The following is a 12122-nucleotide window of genomic DNA, read 5'->3' as shown; positions in this document are numbered from 1 at the left end:
TATGTGTGTGGCATTCCGTAAATGCCCCTCAGTGTCGGTATGAATTACGGTACGTTTTGATTTGATGACTAACGTTGTCATTTGTGAAAGATGTTAGAAATGTTATGTTACATTAAAAAAATCAAATATTTGAGGCGCCTATCGCGGTCGCTAACATCTTCGGATGCTGCTCTAGTGGCCTCAATCGTCTCCTTTTGTCCTTACTTGGATGGATTTTGTTTTGTTTTTTTCCTATTTTTGGGGTAGTAAAAATTTCAAATTTAGTAGTCGTTTGTGTTTTCATTGGATTAAATTAAATTAGATGCTAAAGATCTGATGCAATGAAACGTTGCATTAAAATTTGCTTGTTTGAAAGAATGTTAAAATATAGTAATGGTTATTTATCTTAATTTTTTTTCTAAATTATTCTCCTAACTTTAAAATTTTAAAATAATCCTTTTATTTATATAATTAATATCAAGTTAATCTTCTGAAAATTTGACCATTTTTTATTTTTTAACACTATTTTAAACTTTTTTTATGAATTCAAGATGTGAAACTTATTTCATTATAAGAATCAATTCATGTTTGAAAAAAAAACAAATATAATAAAAATTTGATAAAAAAAAGTGAGTCTCATAAATAATAAAAAAAATGTATTATTAGATTTTTAGGTTTTTGATTAATCATGAAACTCACTTTTAATGTATTTTTATTTTGTTTATGTCTTTTTTTTATTTGAACATTAGTTGATGTTTATAATTTTGATGAAGATGAATCAAATGAAACATATTTCACATTTTGAATGAAAAAAAAAGTGTTCATGAACGGGTGAAAAATTCTTGAACTGGTGTATTTTTTAGAAAGTTTATGAACTAGTGTAATTTTCTTGGCAATTTGCAAATCAATTTGTAGGTTTGTTTCCCTCTATAAAGATGTGAGTAATTTTACTAATTTAAGCATTTTTAATTGTTTTAGAAATCGATGAATTCTTCATGGTATTGATCAGGACACTTCTAATCCAAGTTAGATATGAGAAAAAATGAATGAACGAGATGAGACAAAGATTTAAAGGGTGAGATGATTTTCAACCCGAGTTTTATTTGAATTCTTTTTTGCCACTTAAGCATTGTATGCATTGTATGTCATTGTTTAATTATATGCTTTGAACTATGAAGCATCTTATGAATCTTTAAGATGTTGAATTCTTATGGGATTTGTAGACACATTTTTTTAGAATAATTAATTTGAATAAAAATTGAAGTTACCTAAAATAATGAAAATTATGATATTATATAAAGTATAAAATGTATAAAATAAAATCTTTGTGAAAATTGATTTGATGAAAGAATTAAAAAGAACAAATGTAAGAAAAGTGATGACACAAATTTCATTTTAGACTGTCGCATTAAATATTCTTTCTCACACAAAAAATAAAAATCAGATTTATGGATTTGATAAGAGAAAGACGCATGTACCTCTTTGTTTTTTTTTATATTTCTTATATTTATTTATTTGTTTTTTAAATTTTCTTACTATTGTGGTAGGTTGTGCATTAACACGAGTTACGATGGAAAGATTGTTTTTGAAGAATGGAGTTGTTTTTTGTGTTCCGTCCCATGGCTAATGGTTGTGTACACAACACTACAATATTTTCCTATTGATTTCAAGAAATTAATATTACTTTGTCCTTGTTGTCATAAGGACAAGGTACACCTTTTTAGTGCAACTTTTTGTATAGAAAATTTGACCATAACAACATTAAAAAAAAATGAAAAAGCAGCTAGGCAAATGCATATCTTCCCCTAGTATATATTTAATAAATAAATTTGATAACTTGTTGTTTATAAATTAATTAACATAGTTTTTTTTCCGATTATCTGCAACAAAACTTATTTATTATTTTATTTATTTCTGTTATGCAGAGTTGGAGTTGGATTTTGCTCAACTAAAAATACTTATTTATGATAAGGGTTGCATTGCAAGTTTGATCTACCAATCAAACTTGAAAACATAGAAGTGACTATGAAGCTAATTAAGAATGTCAAACAAATTATTTCAACCTAAACCACATTGTCCATAGAAAAAGAAAGGAAGGGGGTGATTTTTGCATCGATTGGATAGAAGACATTTTGACATCATTTTCAAGGAGGCATTCAAGCCAATGGACATTGAAAAAACGATGAAAGAAGTTATTAAACTTAAACTTTTTGTCTTCTTATTGATTGATAAATCGAGCTTTGATTGTATTTTAGAGTGAGTATTTATGTCAACTATAGTCTTGCTAGGGTCACCACAACCAAGAAATCAACCTAAAGTTTATGAGCACAGTCATGGTAGATTTTGTACGGACATGTTATTCACTTGTCAAAATTAGTCCTAATTGAAGATAGTAAATAGGGAAAGTTGTAAGGACTACGAATGTGGTAATCAGCGTCGTCAAAATTATGGAGCATGTGAAGTTAATGTCTTGAGAATGATTACTTTTTCTTAAGGCTGAGAGAAGCTAGATCAGTTTTTTGAATTTGACTTCTCTGTTATCCTTTTTCATTCTGTCCCATGAAAATAACATTGCATGACATGACAATTATATTAATATTTAATTATAATATTTAATTTTAAAAATAATCAAAATTGTATAATTTTAAAAGGACAACACAAGGACAGTACAAGGAGGGACAATAGACAAGTTAGATCCATGTTTTTCTAGTCCTAGGGAATGCATTGCTACTAGTTCTTGTCTTTGAAAGTGCTGATTGGTGGACACAGTATTTTCAATGTGCCTTTGTTGACTTTCTTTTGTAAGACTGCTTGTTCCAACTGGTACATTTGTATAAACTTTGTTGGGTTATTTATATGATTCATATGTGCCTTTTCAAACAAAAAAAAAAGTCATCATGATTAATATGTTAAAAATAATATTCATAAATTTCACTGAAAAGTTCATTTTTAAAAAAGTGAAAAACTAAAATAACGTTGACACAAAATTTAATATTATGTTTTTCCTTTCCCATATGACAATAATATGAGAACCATTATGTTCATAAACCTTGAATCTACGCGTGCTTCATGAGTATTTTTTTTTTCTCCTAGATTAAGGCTTTATGGTCCATATGTTATTTATTTAACTCAACTAAATATATATTTTTTTAAAGACTTTTGATATTTGCATTTTCTTACTTTTATCTTTCTCTTTCTTTTCAAAACACTAAATAAAGTTGGGATGAATTCATATCATAGATATCATTTGGAAGCCAAATGTTTGTGGTTCTCTCAGTGGGAGTTTAAAATTATTTGAGTAATACATGAATAATACATGGTGATCCCAAAGAAGTAATATGAAGTGCGAAAGGTCAGATCTTCTGGTGGTTATGGGTAGTCGAGGTCTTGGACATTTTTCAAAAAAGAGTAATTCTACTCTTCTACTCTAATAAAAATTAACAATAACATTTTTTTTGGTAGTCACTATATCAACAACCAACAAGTTGAGAGTATTATTTGAGTCCATAAATGTCACATTCGAACCATTCTCAGCATAACCACGAGTACTTGAAATCATATGCATGTCATCTTATACTCTACAACAATTATATTTACAGTATACTCTTGTTGTTTTGCAGTCCTCTACAACAAATTAGACCCAAGAAGATAGTGATCCATATTTGTTCCATGCTCAGAGCAACAACCAAAAATAGTTCCAATGCTAATGTTATTTTTTTAAGTGGATTCCTTCTCCATTCTCATCCCTTAAAAAATAATCAGAGAGAGAATGTCCGTGTATCGCACAACGTGAACATCCAAATTTTGTCCAGATAAACAAAATAAAAATACAAAAAATAAAATTATATAAATAAAAAAAGTTGAGTTCATTTCTTTCTTTCTATTATTTTCTCTTAATTGCTTTCATTTTGTTGGGTCAATAAGCATAATCTCTACAATTTTGAGCCCATAATCCAAAAAGAAAAAAGAGAATAAAAAATATTTCATAAATAGTATTGCTATTTAGTACAAATATTTATTGTACAAAAACTTATAATAAAATATGATTGGTTGAATATTAAATTAAAAATTTTAAAACACGGCATTTGATGGAAGTCAAAAGCAAATATGCTTTACGAATTTTTATGCGATTATGAATTCGCACTTGCATTTTTCTTTTTCACAAATTGACACAATTTTATTATATAGGTGTTGTGTGAAAACTTATATCAAAAGCTTACTTATGAAATTGATCTACACTAGACTCTTGACAAGCTTACGTATGGCTAAACAAGTACCATATCAATTGCAAACGAGACAAGGAAGCAAAACACAACACTGTAACACTGCTAATTCTAGGAAATATTGTTACACCATTGACATTGTCACATGGAGAAGGTACTGAAGGCAACCTTATTGTATAAGAAATTTGACCATGACAACAATTATCCTAAGTTTGACATTGCAGTTAGACTACACATTGATCTACCATTACTATATATGGTCCTAACAGTAAAACAATGACGATAATTTATATTTTTGGTTTTAGTCCTATGGTGGGTGTATGCTTATATTTTTGAAGTGTCTAGTGCCCCTCAACAAAACTACTAGAACTTATTAGAGCAATTGGACGGAATTATCTTAGATCACAACTAAGTGGATCAAGTGTCAATATTGAACGAGAAGTTTTATCTATAGAAGACATGTGTCCTAATAGTTATGTTACCATTATTTTGAATTTCTATAAGTAGGCAAGGTTCTGTAATTATTTTTTGGTTTTTTTAAACATTTCTCACTTTTTGACGCCAAACTATTGCACAAATGGCTCAAGATTCTAATGGAAAAGGGCATATGTTTGCCCATTTTGAGTAGTATATATTTAGTGCTTTGTTTTTACTTATATCTTCTTTCGATAACTCTTTCTTCTCATAACTCATTTTTGTTATCTCTATTATAATTTATGATTTTCTTGATTTGGACTTTAAATAATACTTAACTACTCGAAGTTAATCATAAATGATACAAATGCAAGCACTAATGCATGATAATCAAAGTGAAATAGTTTTATTTATACAAATTCAATATTAGAAGGTAATGTCAAATACTCTTTGATACTAAAGTTTTTATTAAAATTGAATTCTAAGTTTAACTTTTCTTAAGTTGAAAATTAAGTTAATTGCTAATTCGATTAAAAGACTCACATAATTATTTTAATTCCAAAAACAAAGTCTCATTGTTAAAATTCGTATTTGTTGAATTAAAACCTCGAACAATAAACCAAATTTCACTATCAACAACTACCTCCTTTCTACACCTATCTGTCCCTCTTATCCCTATACAAGGCAACATACATAGAAGTTGTTTTAGATCATGCAAAAGATCCTCTTCCAAACGTGCCTAATCACCATCCTTCTAAGACCCTATATAAAAAATGACAATGTGTTTGTTTTGAGAAATTTGATATAAATGAGAAGAAAGCATCGTTCAAAGGGACATTACCTATTCAACAAACTCCTTAAAAAATCAATATTCTTAATTCCAAGTCCACCATTTTTTTTTGTTTGCGTACCAGATTCCAACTCATCTTTGGGACTTTAAAACTATCTTAAGCTCTTGGCTAATTTCCTCTGTATGTCGGCCAAGATCTTCCATTAAGATCTTTAAAGAAAGGAAGAAGAAAAAAATCGAAGACAGGCTAGTTAAAACATAATTAAATAAAGGAATTTGTGCCCCTAAAGACAATTATTTGCCCTTCCGTCAACTTCCTTCTCATAATATCAACACATTCATGTATCTTGTCTCTTAGGATTAAAACCAATAGACCACCAAGCCCATGTTCCAGTTAAACTATTGGTCTTAAGTTTGAATCGTAGTTGTCTTAAATACTAGAAATGAGAGTTTTGTTATGCATAATAATTTTATTTGACTCAAACAAAATTACCTCTATTAGAGGATACTTGTAGTCTAAATAAAAAACTAATACACGAAGAAAGTGAGTTGTTACTTTCATAAAGATCCCTCCATATTATTTTCAAAGAGGTTGCTCTAGCTAAAATTTATCATTAGGCCTAAATCCAACTCAAACTTTTAGGAATTACTTTTATCATCCAAATACTTCCCCAACATGATAGTATCATCTGCTAATTGTAGAAGAGAGAAATCGACCATATGGTAAACCCGAAATATACCCAATTCTACAGCCTTGGACATAATAAGACCAAAAAGACTTTCAGCCACAATGAGAAAAAGGAAATGTCCATTGATAAGATCGATCGATTGTTTTCCAATAACTCGTATAGCATGTTATGTGTTTTTGTCGGCATGCAACACACATACACACATAACTGCACACTCAATTCCTGTGTAAGTGTGTATTCACACGGAATTTTCATCCTGGCCACATCATCTCGCATTTCCAATCTCGTGTTTATCTTTAGACCATATGAAATAGTTGCGTCTTATTTATGTAAAACACTTATACCAGGAAAATAACCACAGGGTGAATCTCATACAAGAGATATGTAATAAATCAAATGGTTGCAAGAAAAAATTTCATCAGCAAAAGAGCAATTCCAACATTGAGAGAATTAATAATCTCTCACCGAACTCATGATTAGGGATGCTAAAAAAATTAGTTTTAAAAAATAACTATAACTAGTTATATAAAAGTAGGTATAAAACTATAATCAATTTTATAGTTATGGGTATTTCAAATAACTTATTTTTATTTAAAAAATAATTATAGTTATAAAACTTTAACTAGTTTTATAGAAATGGATACTTCAAATAACTTAATTTTATTCATCCATAACTAGTTATCTAATTGGTTTTAGATATAACTTGTTATATAATTGATTATATAACTACTTTATTCATAACTAATTATATACCCATATTTTAAAAACTAGTTATGATTATAGTTATAATACTCACTTATAATATATTTATTTATTAGGTATGTTTATAGTTATGTAAATGCCCAAATCATGAGCACCCCAACTCATGATTCTGTACAAACTATAGGACATCTTACAACAAGACATGTACAAAGAGCCACATAGTAAACATAACTCCAAAAGCAGAGAGATGAAAGAGCTTTTGAGCTTCTTTGATGGGAAATACCAGTTGTTTCTGTCTAGTGTAAAAACGATGCCACATGTGGATCTGTCCGACGTGGAAGACCAGTTCGAGCTCCCAAAGCTCTACACTTGGCAGCTGCCTGCAATTGTCACCATGAAATTAATATTTAAAAAAATCATTCAATTTTATAATTTTGGTTTGAAATGCAACTCTGAAATATGAATAGGATGTATTTTTCTCTTGCGGCAACTTACCACTTGAGCAGCAAGTGGCAACATTTTCTCTGGTACCATGTTTGCACAGATAGCTAAAAAATAAGTCAGGGAGCATAAGTAATTATCCAAAACGTTTAACATCCAGTGCAACAAAGAAAACAACTTTTACTAAACATAAACATGCAAAAATGACAATCATATTAATGTTAACTTCATCACTGTCTTTCGCTCGAGGGACCAACTTTGGGCTCTTGGTTGGGTACACCAGCTAATCCAAGCATTAAGTGATTAGATATTAGGAGAGTATCACTTTTGAACCAAATATTTCCCATTTATGTCTCTAACCATTGTGATCATTGTTCAATTACTGTATTACAAGTTTACAACCGTTGTGATTCTGTATGGGACTTCATATAAGAAAACCATGTCAACTGAATATATACTACAGCAAAGTTGCAAGTAAAAACTGGCTCTATACTTTCCCAATTAGGATTTCCGAGAGGAAAACATGAGAAGGACCTCAGTTTAAGATGTTACAAACCTTGCATATATATGGGGAACAAGACAAGCTTGGACCTAGGTTAATTGACATGATTGGAATCCTAGAAAAGTTTGCCAATAAAAGATGAAAAACTAACGTTTTTTGTTTATTATTTTGGGTTCTGGGGAGGGGCCACCATTGGAATGGACCATATTGGGAGCCCCAGGGGGAAGGAGGGGACTGAGCACTAACCACTTGCACATCCTCAGGGGGGATGTTTTTGTTCCTTTCTGTGTTTCTATCATATATGGTGACACAAATATAAGAACAAAAACGAAAACAAGAAAACCCAGTCGAGGTCTCAAGTAAGAAGCTTAGACAGAAAGTCAGAAACTCAAATAATGGAATCAATTTTAGGTAAGTCACTACACCTACCATACATAATGGCTCCAATAAAAGCATCCCCAGCACCAGTTGTATCAATCAGCTCAGAATCTGGTATCTTCTCAGCTGTTCCAATATAGAATCTCCCACAAATTGTCCCTATTCCATTTGCTCTGAATTTTGTCACCGCCTGATAAACTCAACCGGTAAAGATAGGAGGGAGGAACTATATAATCTTAAATATTTGTCAGTGTCACTATTATCTACCTGACATGGAATTGGATGAATTAATGTCTATATATAATGTATACAAAATCCAGTACTGAAAACTATTATTATCGTCTCCCAACTTAAAATGCAGAATTGTGGAATATATCTTCACATTAAAATAAGACTCATAGAAGTTTTCAGTTCAACAATATTTTACCGATGGTATACAGGTAGGGATAGCCAAGCTATCATCTTTCCCTTTATATAAGAATTCCAAGAAACTCTCCACATCCCTTTCTTCTATGTCAGAATCCTCTGCCAAAAAGAGTATTAGACTTGAAAGATGTATTTTGCTTGAAGAAAACAGTACAATCCAAAGCAATAACTTTACAGCATTATGTTATCCTTCAATACGTTACAGCAGTGCCTTTACCATTTGCACTTCTTTCTAACATTAGACAACCACCTTCACCCAAAGTCACAACCACAAAGTTGATATTTGGCAATCTTAAAAGCATGGAAACCAGTGCACTCGGGATAGATGGTGCTTGCGTCCAAGCCTGACACATAAATACAAATCAAATCGTAAATAAAGGCATACGGACACATCATTTTCATAATTGGAGGAGCATCCCATCTTAAAGGCAATCCAAGCTAATCATGGAATAAAGAACAAGTTTGAAAGTATATGTACATTGAGTGCTTGTTTTTTGGCTGCTGACTGTTGAGAAGAGGAACATTTTGAAAACAACAATAAATATATTTTCAAACTATGGACTTTGAATAAAAATATCCCTTTTTTGGATGCCGAGAAGAGAAATGTTTTCTAGTAAGTCCTACAATCAACATTCTAACAAATCTGAATTACATAGTTCAAATTAAAGCAAAACGAATGTAGGCCAAAAGAAAAGTTGATTAAAGATGAGCTATAAGTTCATCATATTGATATTACCTGTGGAAACTTTGCAGAGCATGTAACAAAATCTGCTAGCTTCAAGAGCTCGTCCAACCCTTCCCTCAGTGATTCTGCCTCAACTAAAATAGGAATATTATTGCGAGCTGCCTGTACTTGAAAATTCAATGACTGAGACTATGGTCTGTTTGTTTAAGCATAAAAAGGAAGGATTCTATGATTCAACTTCTTTTAGAGCTTGTTTTCAAAACTACTTTTTTGAGGTTATTGCCTTTTTTTTCCCTTGAAAATTTACATAATTATCATAATCTTTTTAAACATATCTATTAATTTAACAAGTTTTTTTATTTAAAAAGAAAAAGCACAAAGGCCTGATGTTCTAAGCCAAGGTGTTGGTAACAATTCCTTCCAAAACTTCAATCCTTCCCTAGCACCCAGGGCAGACCAGGTTCAGGCAGACTATGTGTATGAAGTATTCTTTACATTCTGATATTAAATTCACATTCACCAAGTAGGGTAAAAATGAAAAGGTTCACTTACAAGACAAACCAAAGCCCCAAAAAGGGAAGCTTTATGCCAAATTCCCTGTCTTCTTAAATTTGAAAATGACAACTGACAACTAAAAGTAATTTATCATTTACCAATATGCATGTTGTCTAGAAATCATGAAAAAACTTTAAGAAAAAGTAAGATCATGATTACCTCTTGTGCAACAAATAGAGCAGTTTCAGGAAACATTCCATCGAAATAAACTAATCTTGCTCCATCAAATGCAGATAATAATGTTGACTGGGACAGGTCATCTGGCATCATTGGAGGATCTCCAGGGGTGTAGATACTTGTGCGAGTTTTTCTGGAGTATTACTTATAATTAGTTGATTCAATTAAAATACAGAAATCCTAGGTAGATTTCCTCAAGTATATTTAACCACATATTTCTATTTTAATGCATAAGCTTAATATTGGATAGAAGTCAGTGAATAAAAATATACTTCCAGGATTATAGCTGCAGTTGTGAAACCAGTAGAGTTCACTAGTAATCGTCATGATGTGATAAAAAAATTGAAATGCATTCCACACAGGGAGGTAGTGAAAGTTTCTCAAACAGCACTTGCATGACTAATTTAAAACAACAGAAGTCTTTGCCTCAAATATTAACAAACCAATACACCTTTATGCATAATTTCACAGTTAGAACACATTGAATAAGTGGGGAACTGGTTGTAATACCCTTGAGTTCAGGCATAAGATCATCATGTCATTTTAAGCCTTGAATCAGCAGGTTTCTTGATATTGTTAAGAGAGACCCATACTATCTTTAATCATGGAAGGAAGTAACAGGCAAAACATGCAAGCAAGCAACTCTTACGTTTGGTTGTCAACTAGTACATATGAAAATGTTGAACTACCACCCTTGGATACCTGATCAATGAAAATAAATAAATAAATCAAAATGAACAACAATATGCCAAGCGTAGGAACCAAAACTCGGATTTTTTTTATGAAAGACCTAAATGAAGTGGAAAATTTTCATCACGTAGGGACTAAAACGAGAACAGTGTCAAGTACAGTTATAACTCTGACAAAAAACAGGATCAATTTGTACAATGTGAGTATTTTCAGATTCATTAATCATATATATTAAAGGAGCAAGAAAGAAAGCATTAATCATCATTATTATAGGAGGATAAAAGATAATTTAAAGCAACAATCAGGTAACAAATTTGCATGCATGCCTTGTACTATAAACAACAGGAAAAACAGTTTTGCTAGCATTGCATTGCATAAACATTCAATTTAAATTTGGAATAGTAAAAAGAAATACCTAAAATCTAAAACACGGGCAGAGAAACTAAATTAAAATTAATCTTATGACGGACATATAAGGTTGATCTAGTAATGAAAGGAAACGAAAGGTAGCGGGTTCCTCCCGCTAACAAAAACTAACATTTTTCTAAAAAAATCTTACGACGATGAAGGAAGTATCGACGCCATCGGCTTCTAACTCCTTCAATATGGCGAAGCCGTGCGAGTCATCTGCAACTTTGGAGATCAGCTTCGGCTTCAAGCCGAGCCGAGCAGCGCAGGTGAGCGCGTTGCCGGCATTGCCGCCTCCTTCAACCTTCAACGAAGCGCTTCGGACCTTGTCGTCTGGTTTCGGAAATCCGTCCACGGTAGCCAGGAAATCCACCGCCGTCATTCCGAACCCGACCTGCACCACGTGTCAAAATCAGAACAATAACAAACATATATATAGAGAGAGGGGGGGGGGGAGAAACGCACGACGGTGCGGTTATCGGGAAGAGAAGGAAGCGCGGCGTCGGAGGAGGACATTTTGATTTTGGCATTGAAACGGCGATGGAAGCGACGACGTGAGTTGAGGTGGAGGCTGAAGACGCTGCCATTGGTTACGGCGAACAACTTCAGCACGCATGCCATCACAACGGAGAGGAACGGTTTACGGTTCCGTTCGAGTTCGGTGAGTAGTCGTGAGTGGGTGACGAAGACGTTTTTTGTTTGACTTAACATGTTTCATTACATATTTAATATTTCATGTTTCATAGCTCTTTTCTAAGCAACAAGGTCGTTGTAGTATAGTGGTAAGTATTCCCGCCTGTCACGCGGGTGACCCGGGTTCGATCCCCGGCAACGGCGATTTTTTTCTTTTTTTTCACTTTACGATATCTGCTTTTCTATTTTCGATCTTCTTGTTCTATTTTTTAATTATTAAATTAACTTTTTTCACAAAGCCTACTCATTCCTTCTTTCATATATCTAAACTCTTTTTTTTTTCTATAGTTTATATTTTTCCTTTTACAAATTACAATACATAGTTTTTTTTTAATTATGAAATTAACTTATTTACACAGTTCGGTCATTC

At 32.0% G+C, this 12122-nt stretch overlaps 1 protein-coding gene and 1 non-coding gene across 2 annotated transcripts; one reads left to right on the top strand and one right to left on the bottom strand.

The window, feature by feature from the left end:
- Positions 1-6875: 6875 nt before the first annotated feature.
- On the bottom strand, positions 6876-11750 carry LOC114406981 (ribokinase-like). Its single transcript, XM_028369876.1, has 10 exons — positions 11525-11750; positions 11211-11453; positions 10611-10663; positions 9944-10094; positions 9281-9391; positions 8762-8888; positions 8546-8643; positions 8170-8308; positions 7293-7345; positions 6876-7177 (listed from the first exon to the last, which is right to left on the bottom strand). Exons 1-10 carry the CDS (start codon positions 11678-11680, stop codon positions 7094-7096), a joined length of 1215 nt encoding a protein of 404 aa, XP_028225677.1. The 5' UTR covers positions 11681-11750; the 3' UTR covers positions 6876-7093.
- Positions 11751-11824: 74 nt separating this feature from the next.
- Positions 11825-11896, top strand: TRNAD-GUC. The gene has a single exon. It is a non-coding gene; the product is annotated as a tRNA-Asp (tRNA).
- The last annotated feature ends 226 nt before the right edge of the window (positions 11897-12122 follow it).

Source organism: Glycine soja, chromosome 3, assembly GCF_004193775.1.
Source record: "Glycine soja cultivar W05 chromosome 3, ASM419377v2, whole genome shotgun sequence".
Lineage (NCBI taxonomy): Eukaryota > Viridiplantae > Streptophyta > Magnoliopsida > Fabales > Fabaceae > Glycine > Glycine soja.
The sequence above is the reverse complement of the archived record's forward strand: the minus strand, read 5'-3'. Positions and strand labels throughout refer to the sequence as shown.

Coding starts and splice junctions, on each gene's coding strand:
- LOC114406981 (XM_028369876.1), bottom strand. CDS start 11,680: ATGGCATGCGTGCTGAAGTTGTTCGCCGTAACCAATGGCAGCGTCTTC. Junction 10,664..11,210: donor TCGATACTTCCTTCATCGTC/GTAAGATTTTTT, acceptor TTCATTGATCAG/GTATCCAAGGGTGGTAGTTC. Junction 8,644..8,761: donor GTTAGAAAGAAGTGCAAATG/GTAAAGGCACTG, acceptor TCTTTTTGGCAG/AGGATTCTGACATAGAAGAA.